This window comes from Pseudorasbora parva, chromosome 22 (assembly GCF_024679245.1).
Source record: "Pseudorasbora parva isolate DD20220531a chromosome 22, ASM2467924v1, whole genome shotgun sequence".
NCBI lineage: Eukaryota > Metazoa > Chordata > Actinopteri > Cypriniformes > Gobionidae > Pseudorasbora > Pseudorasbora parva.
This window is the reverse complement of record NC_090193.1, coordinates 2,928,057-2,953,725: the sequence shown is the minus strand read 5'-3', so window position 1 is coordinate 2,953,725 and position 25,669 is coordinate 2,928,057. Positions and strand designations below refer to the sequence as shown.

General features: G+C 38.8%; 1 protein-coding gene across 1 annotated transcript; it reads left to right on the top strand.

The window, feature by feature from the left end:
- Positions 1–663: 663 nt before the first annotated feature.
- zgc:193807 (uncharacterized protein LOC555981 homolog) lies at positions 664–14,395 on the top strand. Its single transcript, XM_067432357.1, has 12 exons — positions 664–795; positions 2,955–3,012; positions 3,123–3,175; positions 4,005–4,138; positions 9,588–9,813; positions 10,409–10,543; positions 10,709–10,881; positions 13,363–13,467; positions 13,573–13,717; positions 13,818–14,002; positions 14,109–14,178; positions 14,282–14,395. Exons 1-12 carry the CDS (start codon positions 664–666, stop codon positions 14,345–14,347), a joined length of 1,482 nt encoding a protein of 493 aa, XP_067288458.1. The 3' UTR covers positions 14,348–14,395.
- Positions 14,396–25,669: the final 11,274 nt, after the last annotated feature.

Genomic DNA, 25,669 nt, shown 5'->3' with positions numbered 1-25,669 from the left:
ACAGACAAACTTCTTTTTTCCACTATTTTCTGTAATTTAGTGGAAACAGCCCAAACTGTCTGCAGGGTCCTAGAGCTCACAGGGCCTGAGTTACACACTTTCAAAAATTAATAATTTATAAAAATCAAAAAGCGCCTACTTTTTTGGGGGGTTATTACAGTTTAGACAACATTTCCTTACATGTGTATGACTTTTAGCAGTGTTTTATGTAACTTCAAAGGGTCTCCTTTAAAATGACACCAAAAGTTTGAACCTAGACCACTGTGTGTGTGTGTGTATGGGAAGCTTTTCAATTTGGGTCGGCCAAATCCAGGCGGAAATCCCCAAAAATGGTCTTGAGTTTAAGTAGATAAATATATCGATGGATTTAAGGGGGTCCCCCATAAAGGTGCATCATATTTGAGGGTCGTTGGCATGGTAACGTTTGTAAACCCCTGCGCTGGGCTATAAACGCCTCATGCACTCATTCATCTTTATTAACAGTTTTTAAATCAAAACAATCTCCTGCAGTGACATCACAGGAGCGCGTTCCATCAGTGACATCACAGCGCTGGAGGCTTAAAGAGCGGACGCGCTTCTGCATCTGCAGCCACTGATCAGTGTCGGACTTCCTATCAGCATCTGATTGAGACTTTTTGCCAACTTGTGATTACAAAGTTAAGAATGTATAAATATAAATTTCGCAGATTTAGGCCTGCTCCTCAGAGCGAACAGCCAGTGTGGACCCCAGACAAGCCTGGACTGCGGCCACAACCACCACCTAAAACTAACCTGGAAAAGATTTTGGTGGTGAAGGTAAGAAGGCTATCATACTATTGAATGTGTTGTTTTTTTCAACCATCATGGGTCATTATTAATATTAAGCCTGCGCTTATATGTCCACGGCTTGTGTGAGGCTTAAAATGATCTTAAATCAGAGCTGAAAGTCTTACATTCATAAAGTCATGGCATTAAATATTGTGTGCATTGCAAAAATGATTGTCTTCCTCAGTATTTATGTCCTGTCCAATACAAATATCTAAACAAGTTTAAATCAAGATACATTTTAGGGATGAACTGTCAGAAAAAAAGGTACATTGCTGTCACTGGGGCGGTTCCCTAAGGTACAAAACCCTAAAGGTACACTCAAAAAAATGACTTGTTGGATTTACTTTCGAGAATATGTGGTACGAGGTTGCTCACAACTATACTGAGCAATTTTTACAAATAACAATTTAGTTATATGAACAAAAAAATTCAAGTAAAGCTGGCACAATTTCTTTGAGTAAATACAAATCATTTGGATTTGTCACTGTTATAATATTTATATGTGCCGTTTACTTAATTGTTATGTTAAGTTTATAAAAGTTTATTATGTAAGGTGAACACTGTTATCAACTTAATTTGCCTTTAAAAAATAAAATTTAAAAATAAAATGCAAAATTAACTCATTGGACAAACTAAAAATATTTAATTGAGAGCAGGAATTACATCCATTGAATTTGTATATAAGTGCCCACAGCCTACACACACACACACACACACACACACACACACACACACACACACACACACACACACACACACACACACACTCTTCTGCATAATGATAACCACACAAATACAGAAACTCCTCGATGTCCAACATAACTGAACATTAAACACATAAACTAATGACATCTTTCCTTTTACTGAAAAACACATAAAATATCACTTTAATCCATAAATCTTCTCTCCTAGCGCAGTCCCTTGCAAAGCATGCTGGGAACTACAGACCCACTGCCCAGTTAATTAGCACCCCAATATTTCATGTAGTTTTAACGCAAATTAATAAAGTAAACTTCAGTTTTAAACAGCCTATATTAGGCTGATTAAACACATTTCAACACAACTTAAATTAATTAGGTAAAGTAAACATAATTTAAATGTGTCTTATCTATAAAGGGATCATTACTTATCCTGAATCAGTTTTTTGAGTCGACTATTGAATGTGTTTTTTCAACCATCATGGGTCATTATTAATATTAAGCCTCTAAAAGGCCTTAAGATGATGTTAAATCAGAGCTGAAAGTCTTAGATTCATAAAGTCATGGCATTATAAATGTTGCGTGCAGGACAAAAATGATTGTCTTCCTCAGTATTTATGTCCTGTCCTCCAATACAAATATCTAAACAAGTTTAAATCAAGATACGTTTTAGGGATGCAGTATATCAGCCATCATGTCGGTTTTGGACGATATCTGTTTATTTTTAATGTCGTCGTCAGTAACCCGAAGAGAATTTTTGTCATAACATCATAACTGTGTGTGGGCCATGACTTTAATGCTGAGACTTTTGTTTTTGTAATCAGGCTCTCAAAATGATATAAATATTTGGTTTTGATTTAACGGCCAATATATCGGTTATCAGCTTTCAAATATAAAGAGTTATCGGTTCAGCTCTAATGAATTGACTTGAGATGCAAACGTAAATTAAGTCTTAAAAAAGATATAAAATAAAGTGATTTATGATTAAAACATCAAACATCTGTCAAAACTTCTAAATGAAGCTGATCTTTCTGAGCACATTGCAGATATTTTATTTTTTATGGTTTTAGTCATAAACTTAATAAAACAAGATTTTATATTTCATGTCATTTTCCAACTGAAGTAAATGTGTCTTGATTTATGAATCTTTATTTGTGCTGGAAAAAGAGAAATCCCTTTCTGCAGTGTGATCAGAAGGAGCAGTAGAAGTTATTTCCTTATTGTAGTGGTTCTGAACAAAACCATTCAAGTTTGTTTTTAGTAAAATGAATTAAAAAGTGACAGATATCTCAAACTCTGAAGTGTTTCTCCTTAAACATCTACATTTAGAGATCACATTTCAGTTACTTAACTCTTAACTCTTCTTTTACTCTTCAAAAGATCTGAAATGTTCCTTCATGAAAGCCCTGTATTAGTCTTAATGTGTGTATCCTCATTTATCATCAACAGGAGCTCAATCCGCTGGAGTCTGTCATGCTTCCTCCCATCTTTGGCACTTACAAAACCGGTTTGTAACGTTTGAATTCAAAACATATCACTTGAGTATGAAGTGGCGTTAAGCATAAGTTCCTTCATGAGAATCATATTAACATGAAATAAATGTGATGTTTTATGCAGGACAGCATCCAGACCCATCAAAGTACGGTGCTTTAAAGCTATTCCACTATCAAGTAAGTGAATGTTATATATTCTGATTGTTCCGGTTATAATGAATATGATTTTTTTTTTTAAATGTGACCCTGAACCATAAAACCAGTCCTAATGAAATTTAAATAAGCTTTCCATTGATATTGTTATATAATGAATATTTGGCCAAGATGAAAATCTGAGATAATCTCCTTTAAATTTGTCCAAATGAAGTCCGTAGCAATATTATTACTATGATACATTATTACTAATAATACAATTTTACAAAATGTCTTCATGGAACATGATCTTGATATCATAATGAATTTTGGCATAAACAAAAATGGATCCATACAATGAATTGGATATTACACTGCAAAAAATGCTTTTCTTACTCAGTATTTTTGTCTTGTTTCTAGTCCAAACATCTAAAAATACTTAAAACAAGAAGTATTTACTAGACAAGCAAAAGTTATTGTCTTGTTTTGGGAAAAAATAACTCAAAATGAAGAGAGTTTTTGCTCAAAATAAGAGAAATAATCTGCCAATGGGGTGAGAAAAATAATCTTAAATCAACATTATTTTACTTACCCCACTGGCAGATTATTTCTCTTATTTTAAGCAAAAACTCTCTTCATTTTGAGTTATTTTTTCCCAAAACAAGACAATTTTACTTCTCTAGTAAATGTTTCTTACTGTAAGAATTTTTAGATATTTAGACAAGAAACGACAAAAATACTGAGTAAGAAAAGCATTTTTGGCAGTGTGCCGCAGATAAACCCGTGAGACGCTGGACTGTTTTCATGCTCCAGGGTCTCGTATGAAATATCTACTGCTTGTGAAGTGTGTGCATTAAGTTTTTCATTTGTGTAGAATCTGTATCCACCGCATATGAAAGTGGCCCAGCATAAATATCTGGAGAAAAGTGCCGCATCCGAAAGAGGACAGAAGGCAAAAAATGATCGGGCCAGTCGTGAGGCTGATCCCAGACTCCGTTCAAAAGAGAGGTATGTGTACATCTTTGGTAAATGTTGATTTGTTCAAAAGAGCAAAAGTAAAAGCAAATAGTAAGAATCAAAGAAAATATGTCACAATGTATAATTGTATAATTTATTCATGCTGCAATGCATGCTGAAGTTTTGATTGGTTGTACCCAGCATGGTGTACTGAACTTCTGGTGTACCCAGTTTGGTGAACTTAACAATTTCAGTACAGTGAACGTGAGCACCAAGTTAAGTGAACTTAAATATACACGTTTTGGGAGACTCCATTACTCAATTGAATTGGGGGAACGAGTTTACTCAAATCAATTGAGTTCAATCAACTTATTAGGGTTTTCAGTGCGTAAACCATCGAAGCTGATAACCACTCAAACATTAGATAAAGCACACACAAATAATGCTGTAGATGGATGCATGTGAAACGTCCCATACAGTTGAAGAATAATGGGGCTTGTCAAAGCGAACAGTCTTTAGAAGGAACCGTCTCATCTGCAAAAAGGTATCGATGAAAGGAAATATTTATCCTTCTGGTTGTAACTCGTGAGGGTAGGAATAAAATCCTTGGGCTGCTGCACCAAAGCAAATTCCCAATCCAGCACTCAAGGGCAGGTAACAAAAATCCTGGTTGAGCAGCAAACCCAAAGTTTCTCAAACCAGGTTTATTTAAAGCTCCACTGTGTGATATTTTCCCCCATCTAGAGGTGTAAAGGTATATGACCATCCAGTGAATAATAGTTTCTGTTCCTCTCCATTTCGATTTCGTGGCTTCCAGTTCGACCTCTTCCATGAGTGTTGCTTCAAGTGATGAGGTTACTTTTGAAAACTATGATAATTTGCAGTTATTTAATTTGCCAAATGATCCATGATCAAATTAATCTATTTAAAATGAATAATAGTTTTACGTTTTCGTTATTTTTTTTATACCATTTCATTGCTAACATCAGCTATCAGGTTCCCAGACGAATGCAAGCTAATCTTAGTAAAGTAACGTTTATCAGTGCTCTCGTTATTCTGTCTATTGTACGACATCACTAGCGTAAGGCAACGTTTACATTGTAGGCTATATCATTTTCTCTAATGACCTACCAGCATTCATAAGTGTAGGCTAGTCATAATAAGGAAATATATTTACATCGTACAATAATATGTCTTAAATGAATACGATTACAGGACAGATGTAAAAGTAAAGGTGAAAGTCTCGCTTAGAAACAGCTAACTTACACTAGCATTATCAGATTAGACTACATTAATTGTGTATACAGTAAAATAAATTAAAAATAACTAAAATTTAAAGTGCCTACATATATAGCCAACAAATTATAATGCAATTAAAATATTGATCTCATGTTATCCGTCATAGAACACGGATTTATGTTATAAGGTAAACAATACTTTTTCATCATTGACGCGAGGAAAACTATCCTAGACGTCGTTCTAGTGTTATGCACAGCACACCATGATATAATTAGCCAAGCAACAATAAAACTTCCAATATACACGAATAGGCTGAATTAATATTACCTGTCGAGAAGAAAGCAGGCAACGTCGGCGTTCTTTTTAAAATTGTTGCTCCTCATCTTTCCATCTTGGAAAGGCCGCTCCAATATTTACTTTTGTCTTGTTGATTTGCCCGTAGCGTTGCCGTCTTAATTCTCTTTTCCGTTTCCTTGGCGACTCTGGCAAATATCCTCGAGAATAAGAGTGATCCTCCATCATCATATAGCAGCCTCAAGCAATCCCCCTCTTCACATTCGGCACGGTGCCATCGAGTGTTAAACGCGAAAGGCGAAGCTTGAATTTACGGGTATGTCCCTCTTTGGCTACTGTACTTTCAAGATGGAGGAGCAACATGGCGACCGGCATTCGAACCCCTCACCCGTATGTATTTTCAATGGCATATTATAAATGAGAATACTTTATTACTTGAAAGTAGTAAATATACATTAATGAGCACATATTTTTGAAAGAACTGATTTTAGCTAAGAATAAACTGAAAAAGTTACACAGTGTAGCTTTAAGGAGAACAGATAGCATGTGGTTTCTCAAACTGAACCTACCACGTCTTCTTCTTCTTCTTCATTTTTTTTGGCGGTTGACAAACAACGAAATGGTGTTTTACCGCCACCGACTGGTGTGGAGTGTGGAACAAAATGACACGTCCTCCCTTATATTCGAGTCCATAAATTAGCCACTTTTAGATATTGAGAAAGAAAATTATAACATTAATTTCCTGAGTTATTTTGTAAAATATCTCCTAATATAAATCACATTTTTATTCTTTCTAGATTTTGTAAACCCTTCTTTCAGTCTCATATTTCTGACAGTATGTTCCACTGTTTCTTCTGCCCACAAAATTCACACTTTCCTGTATCATGTTTATTCACTTTATAAAGTGTACTATTTAGACTTATATTATTATCTCTTCTCTTCTATTTTTCCCTGCACTTCTCATCTCTCCTACTTTCCTTTGAATCCTGTAAAACCATCAACCTTTCTTCTCGTCATCCCATTGTTTTTGCCATCTTTCCTTCATCCTTTTCTTGAAGGTGCACTATTGTAGTATTTTTGCAGTAAAATATCCAAAAAGCACTAGGCCAGTGTTATATATTTTGTTCAGTTCAGTACCTACAATATCCCAGATGTTTCCAACTATTTGTAAATTGTGAGAAAATTGCTATTTTAACTAAGGACCGGGACGTTTCAGCATTGCGTTTGAGAGAGTCGCCTGTCAATCACGTCATATCTGCGTTACATCGTTTTGAACACACTTAAATGTATCTAATATGATAAACAGAGCTCCATTACCTCAAAATCATAACCGGAAGAGCGGATCAGTGCGAGCGCCCGGCGACTGTCTCCCGTCCCTTCATATTAAAAGTCCCGGTATTCGCGAGGCGGGTATTTGTTTAAATACCCGCCTACAACACTCGCTCCTGCTCTGCTTTACACTACAGTAATGTTAATAACCGCATGCATGAACGTGATTTCTGCCCGAGTCCTATTTTCCACCGGCTGTGATGAGAAGACCACATCTCCCAAGATGCTGCGCTCACACGTTGCGTCATCAAACTACGATTTGTTTTGCATAGGCGCCCTCTAGTGGACGGAAAGTTCCATAGTGCACCTTTAATAATACTCTTGATTTCATTTTTACTCAGATTAACTAATAAACTAATGTCTTTGAATCTACCACTCACCCTTTTACTTCCTCTTTTATTCATAGGCTATAGATGCTACTGGTGTCCCCTAGTGGATGGGATGAACATAGCACTGTCAATAAGAACAAGTGACAGACAGTGACTGTTACAACGTTTTTTAAATATCAAACGCACTAGCGCATGTTATGGCAAAATATGAACTCAGTTGCATCACTGAATAAGAGACCAACCTTAGCCAATTGTCTTTATTAAGATTTATTTTCCTGCAAGAGTCACAGTAATACAGCCATCCTGAATGTCTGCAGAGTGCTAACACACACACACACACACACACACACACACACACACTCTTTTCCATTCCTAACCCTCCCCTGACCTCCAAGCTCAGCACTAGCTGCTTCTGTAATTTTCCACTCACGTGGTAAAAGTTGCGAGCACATACACAAATAACCCGTTTCATCATCCTAACGCCTAGGCCATTATATTTAGACATTTAGCTGGACAGTGACCTCTAAGGTCATGGACGGGCCATTATGCTTCTCTGTATGTATTATATTATTTAATTTGGAAAATGTTATTTAACTCTCATACATAATGATTCAAATTTATTTTCTTCTATGATATAATTTCCCCCATGAGCGTCTGGTCTAAACCAGGAGTGTCCAGGAGCATTGTTGGAGCGTTGCTATTGTGAGGAACTGAAAACCACTGACCATTGACCAACACACACCTGCTCTAAAGTCAACAGTGCAGTATTTCTGTGTCATTTAATATAATGATATTATTATAAGCGCTCAGTCTTTCCGTTCGCGTGTAAATAGTGACTCCACAATGGGGCAAACACAGCTGGGCTTCAGGTCGTTAAAACAGGGCCCACTGATTTATTTCATTTCGTCATGTTTCAGAGTTCAGGATTTGCTTTTGCATATGTTAGAGCTGTGCGATATTGAAGAAAAATGCGATATCTTGTTAAATAATGCAATATTCGATATGCAATACGATATTGCTATTAGTGTGTAAAATCTATTTAAATTAAATTTTATATTTTAAATAGTATTTTAAAACTGAGAATGATATTATTTGTGTGTTTCACTTTCTTTCTGGGACAAGAAAGCATCGCTACAACTGCTGAAAGTGACCAGCAGCGTTTTAGCAAAAATCATTTTAACATCAATGTCAACAAGCAAAAAATATAATGCAAATATTTAGATACCAAAAACTCTTTGACACACATTCAGCTTCTTTCTGATATCGTTCACTTAAAGCATAACCGACTGAGTTTACATGAATACTCATCAAGTGTGTTGACAGAGATAAGTAACAGTAACAGTCGTGTGCTCAGTCTATTTTCTGTTGTTATATGCTGACCTAAAACGTACACTTTTCACAATGTTGAAGAAGCCTATTAAAATCTTTCAGATATTACGTGCCATTGCAATATGATGTACATCTGCTACGCTGTAAAAAAAAATGCTGTTTTTTGTTGGTTTAACTTAAAAAAGTATGTAACCTGGTTGCCTTAATTTTGAGTTTATTGAAATTAAAAATGTGAGTTGATACAATGAAGGAAATTTGTTTAATAAATAGAAACTCAAAATATTATTGTATCTGAACCACATAAAAAATGTGATAAATCATGAAAATAGCACAATTTGTCTGCGTCATCAGAAATAAAACAATTACCCAATATGCTTACAAAATCTTTTAATAATATTTTAATAAAGGTTGTCGAATCTCAAAAAAATGTTCATTGTATTAACTCAAAATTTTAATTTCAATGAACTCAATTTTAAGGCAACCAGGGAACTTTTTTTCTAAGTAATTTTTTACAGTGTATATGCCGACCTAAAACGTACACTTTTCACAATGTTGAAGAAGCCTATTAAAATCTTTCAGATATTGCGTGCCATTGCGATATGTACATTTGCGATATTTCGATAATTTCGATATATTGCACAGCCCTAGCATATATTCACTGTAAAAAAGTATATGTTCAATAAGTTATGACAACATATGTTTTTACATTGTTTTAACTCATCAAAATAAGGAATTAAGGAATGTTAAAAAAAAAAAATTTAGTTATACAAGATGTAACTCATTTTTTAAAGTCAGTTCATCGTAATTTAAGTTAAAATAACGTAAACATCCAAGTTGATTGAACTGCCAAAGTTCAAAATTTGCCTTTTTTTACAGTGTGTATATATATATTGCACATTATATATATATTGCACATGCACAGTGAAGATTCTGCTTCTGACAACATTACTGATTCATGGCCATCTCTGTTACTGTTTCAGTGAAGTGTGTGACTCTGAAGTGTCTGAGGAAGAGGACAAGAAACCTGTTTGGAGGAGTGTGCATTTTCTGGAAGAGCAGAAAAAAGTGCAAGAAGAGCCGGAAGCAGACATGGAGGAAATGAAAAATTCCTTCAGAGAGTTACTTTTTCAGCTGAGGCGGTTAAAGTCTAGGGTCTCTGAGCAAAATCTGGAGAAACCGGCTTTATATAATCAAATCAGAGAATTGGTAAATACACACTTACAATTACATCGACAACAAGACACACTGATGTCAGTTCTGTCTCTTAAAGGGTTAGTTCACCCAGAAATGTGCATTGTGTGATTAATTCCTCCTGTGGTTGGTCAGCCGTCAGACCTCCGTTCATCTTCACACACAGATGAAGATATTAGTGTTGAAATCCGATGGCTCAGAAAGGCCTTCATTGACACCAATGTCATTTCCTCTCTCAAGACCCATAAAGGCTCTAAAGACGTCGTTACAAAGCCCATCTCACTACAGCGGCTCTACAATCATTTATGAAGAGATGAGAATAGTTTTTGTGCACAAAAAAACTAAATAACGACTTATATAGTGATGGCCGATTTCAAAACAAAGATTTGAACGGTTATGAATCAGTGAATCGATTCAGGATTCGCATCGCGTGTCAAACTGATGAAATCACGTGAATTTGGCGATCCGATACAACACTAATATCTTCATCTGTGTGTGAAGATGAGCGGAGGTCTGACGGCTGGCCAACCACAGGAGGAATTAATCACACAATTTACATTTTTGGGTGAACTAACCCTTTAATATTTTTGACTATTCATGTGTTCTCCAGGAATTTCATGTTAGAGAAATGAAGCACGAGGTCCTCCAATATTCCTGCCTGACGGATTGGGTCCAGGAAATGTTTGAAAAGGTCTTGGACCGCCGACACGCTGAAATAAAGGACCCCATGAGACAGCTGGAAGTGGTGAATAATGCACAAATAATTCTGGCAATCTTGAAAGAATCTGTATTTGTTGTTATGATTTTTAAAATGAAAATAAGGCTCAGTAAAGTTGTAACGTCAGCACACAGCGATGTGTGATCAAATGCAACACGCAAGCAAGCTGATGGTTTGTAATTCTCCCTCCAGATTCAGGACTATTTTCAGTTTGAAAGAGCAGAGCTCAATGCAACCCCATTCACACATGCGCCCGAAGCCGCCATGACTTTGCATTATTCCAGCTCTAAAATCTGTGTGAAGTCTGAGGACCAGGAAAAGACTTCACCTGAAAGAGAGCCGATTGACCCGGAGGCCACAAAAGCGTAATTACTTTTACATCATTGTTAAAGGGATACTCCACTGCTTTTTCAGATTAAACTGTTATTCCCTTAACTAAGACGAGTTGACACACACCTCTCTCGTCTCAGTGTGTGCTCTTAATCCAGGGCTGGACTGGGGCTAAAATTCGGCTCTGGCATACCCAGCACATCCGGCCCATGAGTTCCCCGTGAATGTTTTTGCTGGGGTTGGGGCCTTAAATTGGCGTATATAAATAAAACTAGGACGAGGACAAATAATGATAGATATTATCGAATTTGCTGCAAATGCAGATAAACTTAATATTGCTTTTTTGTCAGACAGAAATGCCCTAAAGAAATGCAGTAAAGCACTGATTTTGAGCTAGGATGCAGTAAATTTACTTCTTTTAAATGCTGTGATCATTTACTCACTCTCGTGTCGTTCCAAACCTGTATGACTTCTGTGAAACACAAAATAAGATGTTTTGAAGAATGTTGGCAACCAAGGCATTTTGGTTAGGCTACCATTTGAATATTGTATGAACAAAAAAACTGGCTCAAATTATTTTATTTTATGCTACACAGAAATAAATGTATTTAGGTTTGGAATGACATTAGGGTGAGTAAATGTCACATTTTTGGGTTGAACAATCTTTCAAACAAAATTTTTCAAGAGTTAACACATCATTTAAGTAAGACACTGATATCTATCTTTCATGAGGCTATTACATTTCATTAAATCTATTTTAAAAAAAAGTTAGTAAAACTTTTAAAGAGGAAAAAAGGCTTTAATTCCATGGGATCCAGATTTTAAAACTGTTTACAGACTATAGTTTAACTGTAGGCCAGTTTAATTTAAATGTAAGATCATGGTAGTCACAGGGTAAAACACATAGACTGTAAAAACCTTGCTCCTCTAAAACTATATAAAACATATGTAATAAACTATTATATTTTTAAGAAAAAAAATTAATCACCTGTCGAAAACAGCCTCTATAAAAGTGATTTACATTCTGCAATATTAATTGAAGTAATATAGCAACATTTTTAATAAATGTTTCTTCCAAAACACCATATTTCTTCACTGTTAGCTGCCATGTAAATTATGGTTGTGTTAAAGTGAAGCGTTTGTGTGTATTGCCGTTTTCCACTTCACCTCGTCATGAACACATGCTCGCGGCTGTTTTCAGCTGATTCAACACAGAACCTGTTATATTCCCATATCACACAATTGTATAAAACTAAATTCGGAGTCAAAGTGCCGTATAGAGCAGCATTTAAACGCAGCGTACGTTCGTCAGCGGCTGCGCTGTGCGGATATTTGCCTTTTGCAGTTCCAAGCGCTCAAATAGGCCTACTAATTAATAAATAAATAGAAAAATAGTGCCTAATATGGAGGGGAGGTCTCTCTCGCTTCGGCTTGTCAATTCAGAAGACAAACCAATGGGCCGCTGTCGCTGCATGTTGTCAGTGGTACAAAAAAAAAAAGTTTTACAAAACACTACCGGCCCTAAAGTGCGTCGGCCCACCGGGCAAATGCCCGGTATGCCAGATTACCTGTCCAGCCCTGCCTTAATCTCTCTGACGCGCGGTGACGATCTGATAGCATTTAGCTTAGCCCACTAAGCCCAGTTCATTCACTATGGTACCAAACAGAGATCAAGTTAGAAGCGACCAAACTCCTCCACGTTTCCCTATTTAAATACAGTTACACCGATAGCTGAACGATCACATATGGTGACACAAAATAAAACGAGACGCTTTTCTAAATGGATTAAAAATGAACTATAATGTGTGGCGGAATAGCACTTCTGAGAGTACTTCGACTCGGCGCAGTAAAAAGTCCCGGCTGAAAAATCCTCCCTCACATCTCCTCATCCGTCTCTCATTTCTGTCAATAGGAGGAGAGGATTTTTTTGTTGTTGTTGCTGGTTATGTATAGGTTTACTAAAGAGGAAATTAACAACGACAGAAAAGAGCAGCATATTCAGAAAGCTTGTAAAGCTAGATTTAAAATGACAATGTATATTATTATCAGCTATTACGGACATTGCACGTGAGATGGCTGAGACGAACGCGCGCCATCAGACAGAGAGAGCAAGACTGATATTTACTGAACGTAGACCGAACCTCACAAGACTTTTAAAAATGCCGGATGAAATAAAATGCCCTCGAAAGTTCCTGAAAATGCTGCGTGAGCTCAACCAATCAGCATGTTCAGCGCCCAAGTCCCGCCTTTGAACTTTGAAAAAGTACTACCTCGTGAGCAGGGCCGTTTGGAGGGGGAAATATTTACCCGGAACTTCATTTAGACCCTGTTCCTGCGGGCAAAACACACCGAATACCACCCAAAGGTCCTGGTTCCTGGGTAAAGTTCCTGTGGTGGAAACGCGGCTATAGTTTAATATGTAAAAGCGGTGGAGTATCCCTATAATGTTGATTTGTTTCAGTTTTGGTTGCCAGACACTGAGTTATTGTTTTTAATCATCTCCGTTACTGTTTCAGTCAAGTCTTCTGTGCCCATGATGACCATATAGCGGAGGAATCTCTGAACTTCATATACGACCAGGAGCGGGTCCTCGAGAGCTATCAGGATGATAGGGAAAAGATGTATGTTTCTTGTGCACAACCATGTGTTTGATTTCTACACACTCTCAATCTGGGAAGACAGTAACTGTGTTTGACCATCTTTCTGTCTTGTGTGTTTTTGTGCAGAAAGGAGAAGATAGACGACTTTAGAGAGCAGATAGCCCAAATTAGAAAACTGGAAGTGATGAACAGTAAAGCCATAAGACAAATGAAAGAGCAACTTCATTACCTGCAGGGGTGCAAATATGACCCAGCCGCTATAAGAAAGAAGGTAAGACATCATGGCCCATCTAAAAGCATCACGGCACCACACACACACACATCCAAATGTATTAAAAGACTGATCTTGTAAATTTGCTTTTTCTCACCAGACCAGAGAGTTATCTGAGAAGCTCTCAGAGTTTTACGAGGAGATCTTCGGCCGTTTCTGCAGCCCTTCCTATCCATTCGCAATGCTGGCAGATTTAGAAGAGTGGATTATAAAAACGACTGAAGACGTGCCACTTTTGATACGCCGCAGAAAACAACGGGAGCTTTTTGAAGCCTATGATCCCATGTAAGATATAAAAATACATGTCTTCATGACACACAGTGATGAAGCTACTGTGATGATCATCATTTTATGTTTTGTGTGACCTCTTGATAATCTCCCTCCTTTACAGTTTGAGGAAAAGGAAAGAAGCCAAGTTGAAAGCACTGGAAAGAGCTTTTGCTCCTCCTCCACTAGTGATAGTAAGTGCCACACAGAGCCAGCACTACACACCCCGTGCTTTTGTCTTGTCAAATATTGTGACATGGATGTGATGCTAACTAAAATATTGCGTCTCTTTTGCAGTTGAAAAAAAAGCCGATGCCACGCAGCCCGCCTCTACCGAAGATTATAAAGAGAAATAATATATGAGGGATCTCTGAGGAACCCAAACCTGCTCTGCTGCCTTCTCCAGACTCCAAGAAGAAAAAACAGCACCCAGGGTTATAGACGAGAGAAAAGGAGGAGATGGAAGGAGAAAAGAAGACGAGAAGCGACAGAGAGTAAAATCCTGAACTCCTCCTCGCCTGGAAACCCTTCGATGAGCAACTATCCATCCATCCATCCATCCATCCATCTATCTATCTGTCTATCTATCTGTCTATCTATCTGTCCATCCATCCATCCATCCATCCATCCATCCATCCATCCATCCATCCAATATTTCCAATCAGGATTGAGTCCCGTTCCCTGCTTCTCCTAGCCTGACGTGGTCATACTCAGCTCTAGTCAGAATATGAGTCTGATGCTCCATTGGGCTGTGATTATGGGGCGTGTTTCAACCCAACCAGGAAAGACATCAATTGAGCAGACCTACAACCAATCAGCGCAACGAAGAGACGCATAACGTTACTTGTCAAATGTCAACAGAGCTCAACTGCACTGTGTTGCCAAGTCCGCGTTTTTTCCACGGGTTGTTTTCTATGTCTGCGGGTTGAAGCGACTATTATGGATATATAGACCCTGGAGTGCGAATTTTAGCAGCAACCTTGCCAAAATAACACACATTTTACCCCAAACGCCATTTTTTCACCGGAGAACCCCCTAGTAGTTGCCGCGTTTTTTTGTAAAAACTTGGTAACCCTGTCTGCACACGCGCTGAAATCAGGCTGGAATACACGATCTTTGCCGGTGTTGTAAAATAATTTAATGATACACGGAGTACTTACCCAACATCATCATCATTTCTGAGAGACGAATGCAGATACAAACAAGCTCTCCGTTTAGGATTCAAACAAATATAATCCAAGCCCCTTTGATGACGTGATTATTACGTTACTGTTGATCATCTGTCCGTCATCGGCTAAAGCCCGCCCTGATGATCTCATTGGTCAGTTTCTGTTGATCATCTGTCCATCATCGGCTAAAGCCCGCCCTGATGATCTCATTGGTCTGAACAGTTTCTGTTCGGGGATAATTACTCCTCTATGGAGCAATTGCCCGACCGAAAATTTTTGTGGGCGGGGCTAAATTCGGCTGGCATCCAGGCTATGCTTCTCCTAGATGGATTATAAATATTGGATGGATGGATGGATGGATGGATGGATGGATGGATAGATAGATAGATGGATAGATAGATAGATAGATAAGGGGTGTAACGATATATTGTTCATCGATTTATCGCGATATGTATCACTGATGGAAACGATATGATTCGCGATATAGAGTTGTTTTATCCAAGGCTCAGCTTGCTGTAGTCGGCCTGTTTATAATTCACCCAAACACAAATTTACAATGTGTCACAAATTCAAACTCTGTCATCATGAACTCACCATCATGTCATTTTTCTTTTAGCTTCCAAACACAAATGAAGATATTCTTTATGAAACATGAGGGATTTAATTTATAGTCCATTATTCTTCTCCAACTTAAAAGATCCAAAAAATGTCCTAAAGGCATCATCAAAATAACTAATGGAGTGTCTAATCCGAATCCAAGTCTTCTGAAGAGACACGAGCGACGGCTTATGATGAACAGATTTACTCCGACGCTCATACTGTAGTAAACACGGACGCTCAGATGATTGTGTGAGGCGCGAAAACAACATGAGCGAGTAAATGCAGAATTAAAGTTCTTGGATGAGCTAAACATTTACAGTTAGAGAGCGGCCATTTTGCCGAGCTTTCTTGCGACTAGAGCTGTGACGATTGCACTGATCATCTGAAGCGCACACACACTCCTCAAAGTGAGGGCGCCATCATCACCAGATCACATTGAGTTTTGATAGTATGATTATTTAAATCATTTTAGATGCTTTATTCTTATATGTGTAGTGCATTAGCGAGTGAGGTGGGACAGGGACATCGCTAAAACGTGCCGTAATGTCCTGAGACGAACTCAGGAAACATAATACTAATGAAGTACACGATGCACAAAAAATCAGATGAGCTGAGAATATCAACGAAACGCGTTAAATTAGGCTACACGTTAAGCATTTTCTCCCATTGAAAACCATTATAAGAAAAATACTTAACGTGTAATTAAACGTGTTGCGCTCATATTCTCAGCTCATCTGATTTTTTGTGCATAGTATACTTTATTAATATGATATTTCCTGAGTTTGGTCGGTTATAGTTTTTCTCAGTCGCTTTGGTACATTTCTCAGATCAGAATTGAAATTCTCAAAACTACCTGTTCAATTCTCACATCATTGTGTCTCTTGTGCACATCACAAAAGCAGTTTCTCATTTCTTTGAACAAGTTGCAAATGCTTTGGTACATTCATGCAAATGATTATGTACAATTCTCTGTTCAGTTGCTTCTGTCATGTTGATCAGAATGTATTATATTGGGTCTCTGTTGAATAGTCTCACCCCCACAACATTTAATATAATGTTGAATATAATGTATAATAATGCAATGCCGGAATATTTGTGGGTCCCGATAATAATACACTAATAATACACTAATAATAATAGTAATACTATTTTAATAATAGTAAAATAAATAAAACTCTCTTCTTTATTTTGCCTTAAAAAAATCGGGATAGATATCGTATCGTGAGTTCCGTATCGCGGTTTATATCGTATCGTGACTGGAGTGTATCGTAACACCCCTAAGACAGACAGACAGACAGACAGACAGATTGATAGAAATATTACATGGGTGGATGGATGGACGGACGGATGGATGGATGGATGGAGTTGTCCATCGAAGGGTTTCCAGCGCCATCACCTGGAGGAGTTCACTCGGCTGGTGGAAGGCCGGATGGCAGTGCACTTTGGGAACCGGACTCATCTTCTTTGCAAATTTATTTCCATTAAAAGCAAAAAAAAAGTCACATGTGCCTTTGCTCAATATTTTGTTGAAGCACCTTTGGCACCAATTACAGCCTCAAGTCTTTTTGAGGATGATGCTACAAGCAAAGCTCTTCTTTGCAGGACCTCTAAAGCTCCCTCAGACTGGATGGGGAGCATCAGTGCACAGCGTCAGGGGATAACAGTTTAGGACCCAAGACCAGTAGCGGAAAATGAAGACCAAGAGTCAGGAGTGCAATTAATGAAAAACTTACTGAAGAATAGTTTGCATTATTATCAGCAGAAGCCGCCTTCTGCTGAAGTCTCATGAGGAGTTTGTAGTCTCGTCTATTATACATACAATTGTCCCAACGGTTATACTGTTTTTAAAGTCTATCCACATCATTACTGCAAGGCGGATGATTCTGATTGGCTCAGAAAAAATGCACAGTAATGGTATATTTCCACACATTGTCAGTTAATCAGATTCACGTGTCCATAAATCACTTGTTGACACAGTATAACTGTCTTAACTACTAAGTTTAAGACTGCTATAAGTCTGATTTTTAGGGAAGGAACCACCAACTTATTTTTTATCAACACAATTTAAACCATGGATAAATCACTCAAAACAATTAGAATAAACATGTGCTCTTGACACTTTATCTAATCACCCATACAACCAAATAAGTAAACCGAACAAATTACATTTACAATACACCCTCAACACCTACTGAAATCAACATACACAATGACCATACCAGCAAGAACAACTGTAAATGGAATCACGTAAATACCAGTCTTTGCAAGTTTTGGTTGAGAAACAAACCCGCCTAAGATGGGCTCAACATCATTCAGGATGAACTTGACGTAAAAAGTCCACACGTCCCAAAAGACTGTCTCGTAGATGATGGGAGATGTGCCGGTATCCCTTACAGTCCTTTGTGCTTAAGATCCAAGAGATCGACCGGGCAGAGAACTTGCATAGATAATAACTGGTAATCCCAGCAATCTAGGAAAGTGGTAGGAATGCTAGTAGCAACAAAGAGTCCTTTTTGACTGAGCATAAAACCTAAGTTTCCCAATCAGGACTCAAAGCAGTTTGTGGCAACACAGTAGGTGAGCCATGCTTCCTCTGTCCAACAAATCTTCCTAACTCTACTACCCACCTGGGTATATAATAATAATAATAATAGATTTTATTTATAATGCACTTTTCATTCCGAAGAATCTCAAAGTGCAACAAAGGGGGGGGGGGGGGTATGAATATGAATAAAAAGTAAAAATATAGAATACTACAAACAATCAACCAACACAGAAAACAGAACAGAAACAGAGCTGATGGTGAACAGAAACAGAGCTGATGGTGAACAGAAACAGAGCTGATGGTGAACAGAAACAGAGCTGATGGTGAACAGAAACAGAGCTGATGGTGAACAGAAACAGAGCTGAAGGTGAACAGAAACAGAGCTGATGGTGAACAGAAACAGAGCTGAAGGTGAACAGAAACAGAGCTGATGGTGAACAGAAACAGAGCTGATGGTGAACAGAAACAGAGCTGATGGTGAACAGAAACAGAGCTGATGGTGAACAGAAACAGAGCTGATGGTGAACAGAAACAGAGCTGATGGTGGACAGAAACAGAGCTGATGGTGAACAGAAACAGAGCTGATGGTGAACAGAAACAGAGCTGATGGTGAACAGAAACAGAGCTGATGGTGAACAGAAACAGAGCTGATGGTGGACAGAAACAGAGCTGATGGTGGACAGAAACAGAGCTGATGGTGAACAGAAACAGAGCTGATGGTGAACAGAAACAGAGCTGATGGTGAACAGAAACAGAGCTGATGGTGAACAGAAACAGAGCTGATGGTGGACAGAAACAGAGCTGATGGTGAACAGAAACAGAGCTGATGGTGAACAGAAAACAGCTGATGGTGAACAGAAACAGAGCTGATGGTGGACAGAAAACAGCTGATGGTGAACAGAAACAGAGCTGATGGTGGACAGAAACAGAGCTGATGGTGAACAGAAACAGAGCTGATGGTGAACAGAAACAGAGCTGATGGTGAACAGAAAACAGCTGATGGTGAACAGAAACAGAGCTGATGGTGGACAGAAACAGAGCTGATGGTGAACAGAAACAGAGCTGATGGTGGACAGAAACAGAGCTGATGGTGAACAGAAACAGAGCTGATGGTGGACAGAAAACAGCTGATGGTGAACAGAAACAGAGCTGATGGTGAACAGAAAACAGCTGATGGTGGAAGTCTCTGTTAGCTCCGCAGCACACTGTGGTCCACTCCATGTTTTAAATTTCTCCCAGCGGCAGTATGTCCTGATGACATCGCCGAGGCACGACAGCTGAAGACCAGATGATGGGTCTTCGTGACGATTCAAACGATGGGGATCGCCGCAGCACCATGCAGGAGGCAGAAAATTTTTCCGGGGACCTCTGTGGACACACCGGGGTCGGCGCAGAAGTCCAAGACGCTCCACGGCCGCAATGCAGGACGGAACAGCGGCGCAGCCGAGAAGCGGAACATCCCAACATCATGCCGGACGCCGATTACGATGGCCCAGATGACGCTAGCCCGGTGCAAACTTCAGCCACCATGCAGCTTAAGCCCAAGGGAGACCACCAGTGAGCAGTCGCGGCGAGAAACATCAAATGTCCTCCAAACCAGAACCAACCAACCGCAGCAATTCAAACGTAAACATTAGAAGCGTTGGAAAACGGCGAAACGAGGAACAACGTCCTCTCAGTGGCTGCCAGCAATCAGCAACAGCCCCAATTGTAGCTCTGACTGTTAGACTAGTCACAAACATAAGGAAATAAAATAAAATCTAAATCTAATAGTACAGTAACATGATTTGTGGGTGGAGAAGCGGCGAACAGACGACGCCAGCGTCCTCTCCCCCACGTAACCAATATAATAATATGCCACCTTCTAAAGCACCCTAGCGCCTCTAGTGGTGGGTAGTAGTAGTACTTAAGGTGGTGTGAACATGGTAACAGACCTGAGTCTGTTACAACAGAATTAGGCCTATAGTGACCTTCCAGATCTGAAGAAGGTGCCAGAGTTGTCCCGTAGCCACTCCTTTGTTATCTTGGCTGTGTGCTTAGGGTTGTTGTCCTGTTGGAAGATGAACATTTGCCCCAGTCTGAGCTCCAGAGCTGGACTCCAGTCAGTCCGATCAGCAGAAGCTCATGTAACAACAACGACTCATGAGTTTAATGTCTCGGGGAATAATTAACTCAAAAGGGATTTAATATTCAATATTCATGAATTTATGAATATAATTTGCCAGTTGTTCATTACGTATTAAAATTTTCCGATAGGGAAAATTGTTTAATTAAATACAAGTAACCCTTTATGAAATTGCCTGAAATTATCCTACTAAGTTTGTCCTGCAAATTAGTTATAGACTTTTCAAATCAATTCTCAATAAAGGGATTACTGCTTTACGAGCGCATAAGAAACATTAACTTTACTGATCAGGATAAGTTCAATATTTCAAATGGTCATACAGTTTACTTTACTAACATAGTAGCATAAGCAGTTAGGTAACGTTTAGATCGCAAGTTTCATTGACTTTGTGTATGTGGCAGAATAACAGATTCAACTCATTAAATGTCTTTCGGAGGTTTAATAAACACAGACTAAAAATAACACTACAATTCACACAGAAAGTACATACTAAATATGCAACAAGAGAGTAGAAGTATAGATATTAACGAAAGAATACATAAAAGAGAATAATGAATAGACTGAAGTTAGAGAGAGATAAAAGAGAGAGAGAGAGAGACAAAGAGAGAGGGAGAGAGAGAGACAAAGAGAGTGGGGGAGGGTAAGAAACAGCTTTCCTTCTGTTCAACCAAATACGACCTTCACGGAGTTAATTTATCCCAACGGGGACATAACACACCCTCTTTACAGCAGTAAGAAATAGAATACTTGCATTCTTTTTGGTTTCGTTTTGGCTTCTCGCTTGTGTGCATGTGTCTCTGCGTGTCTCTGCGTGTCTCTGCGTGTCCGGCGTGTCCGGCGGTCCTTTCCGAGGTTGGGAGGGAAGCGGCTGTTTGCTTTAGCGATGCTTCGTGTTCTTGAAGATCGGATTGTAGAAGAGAAGATTTTTGGAAGAGATGAGGCCTGCTTGGAGGGCCTGCATTGGTGGCCTGGCTTGAGTGCCAGCCCCCCCCCCCTCCGTGGGTGTTGGCTCCCACAGGAGAGAGAGGAGAAGTGAACAGAGCGGAGTAAGAGAACAAGAAGAGAGAGAGAGGGAGGGCATCCGAGCACCTCTTTTAAGGTCTGGGAGTAGTCCCACCCTCTGGGGTTAAACTTAACCAATGAGAGTGTTGGGATTTCCCGGCGGGAAATTCCTCAGCAGATTTATGGCTCTTTGTTTGAAGGTTCGACTCAGTGGGTCTCTGAGTCTTCATACTATAATTAATGCAACAAACACACACTGCATTTTCTGAATAAGTGATATACATGGAAGTGTAAGTCGTGAAGTGAGCATTAATTTGATAGGAGACATGACATATATGAGGTTATCTGAACTAGTAATTTGTTAAGACAAAGATAAAAATATGCAAAATACCATACAGAATAAACATTTTACAAGACAGTTATGTGTTTACATATAATGTCCTGGGGTGCATGTTCATTTATAGATGGTTTGTCTATAATTTGAGGCAAAAGCTCTGTGTCTTTGTGTCTGAAACTTCATGTGGCCAAATTCCTTTCGGGGCCATAAAAACACCTTATCAGATGGTTTCCAGGGTGACTGAAGAATCTCCTTCTGCTGTGTTGGGGGAAGGTCTGCTAGTGAGCACACTTTCAAAACATATTTGTTAAATGTAACTGGCGATTGTGTGTTTGATTCGCCTGAGTCGCTACACTCATTATAATATGCAAAACTTATCCTATCACAGCAGTGGGCATTTACCTCCAACGTTTCAGTGCGGTATGCCCATAAAAACTGAGCGTTCAGGAGAGGGGCTCAAAACCAGGGCAGAAAATAGCCTATTACTTATTCATAAGGATGTTTTTGAATGTAAAAACCACACAAACAGTACAGACAGTATAAAACAGTATGAAAAACTACAGTAATTATAATATAATATAATTGTTTTTTAAAGCCAGCTCATGACCCCTCTAAAGATGACTGACATCAGAACTTACTGGTATTTTGCTGCCGATGTGTGAAAGGTAAAAATCCAACGTGTTGCTTGTGTGAACAGCATATTTGTGTATTTACCAGTAAAGTCGTTCTGGTCATTTTATGGTAATTTACCATTGGTATTGCTGTGTGATAGGGGCTAATGACAATTTTCATTTTTTGGGTGAACTATCCCTTTAAGGCTGCTCTAAAGCGGCTCTGAGTCTGCTCAAAATTCAGCGTACAGATAGCCTAGAAATCTAGACGCACCCTAGCGGCAGCAAATTTAATCTGCCTGCATGTGTCGTCTTGCAACTCTCAATACCCTTCTGAGCTGTAATCGGCAAACTCTTGCCGGGTCAATCACATCGTGTATAGAGCCGGTGGGCGGGGCCATAATGACGACGGCCGAGTTGCGTTTGTGTGCTTCTAGTAAACACAGAAACTGGCGAACGGCGGCGGCCTTTCGAATCAGCTTTGACCGCGACTCTGGAAGACTTTGAGTTAAGCTTTCCTCTGAGAAAAGAACAAAGAACGGCACTGAAGTCATTCTTAAGAAGGGAAGATGTGGTCTGAGTTTAGCCGACCGGATACGGCGAATGTTTAATCTGTCAGCGAGCTCTGTTTCACCTTCGTTGCTCTGGTTGGTGTAGCGCTATCCTATCGCGTGCAGAGGGAGTTTGAAAGACAACCGTTTATCCGCCCCTCAGATTGAGCCGTCAATGGTGAGTTTCCAGACCAAACATCTTGATGTGGGTCTGGCTTGTCAGCCTATCACTTTGGCATTTGTTTTACACAAAGTAATGTATTTACACTAAATTAGTCTGGTGCCATTTCCGCCTGGATTTGGCCGACCCAAATTGAAAAGCCTCCCATACATACACACAGTGGTCTAGGTTCAAAATGTTGGTGTCATTTTACAGGAAACCCTTTAAAGTTACATAAAACACTGCTAAAAGTGATAAACATGTAAATATATGTTGTCTAAGCTGTTATAACCCCCCCCCCCAAAAAAAAATAAGCGCTTTTTGATTAAAAAAAATAAATAAATTCATTTTTGAAAGTGTGTAACTCAGGCCCTGTGTGCTCTAGTGGTTCTCAAATGGGGGTACGTGAGATTTTAAAATAATATAATATATAGTCTATATTTAAAAAGTAGCATCCATGCAAAAATACTTTTAAAATAATTATTTCATAAATAAAGTATAAGTTCATAAAATAAATTTTATATTCAGTAGGCTATTCAATTTCATTATCTTACAAACCCAGAATCTCCCCATATAGTGTGTACCCAGACCTAACTTCATCTTGATGTGGGTCTGGATTGTCAGGCTAGACTTCAATGGGAACCAACTGCTGAAGGTCCAGATCAATGAGGAAGAGCTTCAGAGACTCTGATGATCCCAGAGGAATAGAGTCTGATCCAGACCAACCATCACACATTTACTACACTAATACACATTTATATACTTTTAAACCTCAAATGCTCGTCTTTGTGGTTGTTCTTTTTCTTTATGACGTTATCACGTGGGAAAGGTCGCGCATGACTGTGGAAGTGACGTTTAATTTGAGGAAAAACTACCGTCATAAACACACGGAAACTCAAATCTCTTCACGGCAACACAACAAAATTAAATAAAAGTAATAATCAAAATTTTCTTCCATGTTTTAATTTTTTAATTTAAGTATAAGGCTCATTTTGTTTGACAAAAAAAGTTAATGTTTAATTAATAATGTATTAATTAATGTTTTATGTCTTCATTTGATTAACAGAAAATACACAACACAGAACTTGTGGGAAATCTTTTCATAGAAATACATTTTAAAAAAGGCATAATGTCAATAACACTTTTATAAATGACTTAGTTTCTTTATAGTTATTGAGGTAAACATCCCTAAACAAAATACAGTTGGTTAAAATGGTTAATTCTATTACATTTCGGCTCAAATCTGAACGGTACCCGAACCCTATTAATAACACTCAAATGTAGATAGAGCGTGTGGTGTCTTTATATTGCAATATGAAGCCTGAATAAGCAATAGCTTATGAAGGTCATTTTACTTATAAAGTCGATCAAGACGCATACCTTTAGCTCTCATTACTCAAAGTTCAGGGGTCAACCATGGAGGGGAATGATCTGAGGGGACAGTTCTTGTTTTAAAAGGTGCTGTACGTAAGTTTTTCACTTTACTAAAGCATAAAAATAACATAATATGTTTGCTGATATGTAGGAAGCATGCTAAATTCACCTGTATCTCTGAAGCACAATGCTACAGCCAGTTATTCTACTTTGAAATGTGTGCTCCGTGTGGGAATGTCTGGTTTTGTTTTGCTCTGTGCGATGATGACGCACGCCGCCGGTTTACCCAATAGCATTTTAACACCACAGGTTGCCAGTTGGTGGAAAACACAGCGTATTATAGCAATGGAAGCCAGCGAATAAACTGGGTCAGAGATCACAGATTCTACCCGACCCATAAAGCATCAGCAGCCATCAAATAATCTCCACGAACAAGAGCATATTAAAATACGGATAAATTAACTCAACTTACACTGTCATTGTTTCATTGTGCATTCGCTCCTGTTTTGTCTTCAGGCTGGCAACCCGGCGTGAGCATCGAGTCTGAGGATGGGGAATTTGAACTGCAGTTCCCATTTCAACCACTAGCTGCCAATCTTACATATTGCACCTTTAACGGTGCCATAGAATGAAAATTTTACTTTTGTAGCTTTTTTTGTGTTGCTTTTAGTTCGGTTTCTACTGCGTCTGCCAGCTCAGAAAAGCTGTAAAGTAAACATGCAGCCAGTTTGAAAGTGTCATTCGGTGACCGGTTTCAATATGCCGCCGATGACGTTATCTAGCTGGTTATTTGAATATGACCGCCCATTCTCTTCCCAGCCCATTTGGTACTTAGAGAGCGAAGGTGCCTTTCGTTTTACAATGAAGCGATCCTGGCATGCCACCTGCTCTGTGTTAGGAGTACAGACTCACAGGTGTCCAGCTTCAGAAGAAACCAAAGCAAAATGGCTTTTATTTATGAAGGTAACGTCCCAGACAGAATGGGCAAGAACTTGCTTGTGTGTGCCAAATTTTTTCCAACCTGATCGTTTTTCGAACCTTGGGCAATACGAAGCTGGACTTGACAAACGCCAGCATTTGAGGTAGTTGCTTTCACTAGGGATTGTCAAACCTTATATGCCGAATTTACGTGAGGTAAAAGCTTTACAAAACGTGCGCTGGCGTTAGTTTTTATAAGACATTGTGAACTTAACAGTCCACAATTTGGTTGG

What these genes read in the sequence shown, in the direction of transcription:
- zgc:193807 (XM_067432357.1), top strand. Translation starts at nt 664, where the DNA reads ATGTATAAATATAAATTTCGCAGATTTAGGCCTGCTCCTCAGAGCGAA. An exon ending in TAAAGCTATTCCACTATCAA is followed by an intron (nt 3,176 to 4,004) that starts GTAAGTGAATGT and finishes TCATTTGTGTAG; the next exon opens with AATCTGTATCCACCGCATAT. An exon ending in CAGGATGATAGGGAAAAGAT is followed by an intron (nt 13,468 to 13,572) that starts GTATGTTTCTTG and finishes GTTTTTGTGCAG; the next exon opens with AAAGGAGAAGATAGACGACT.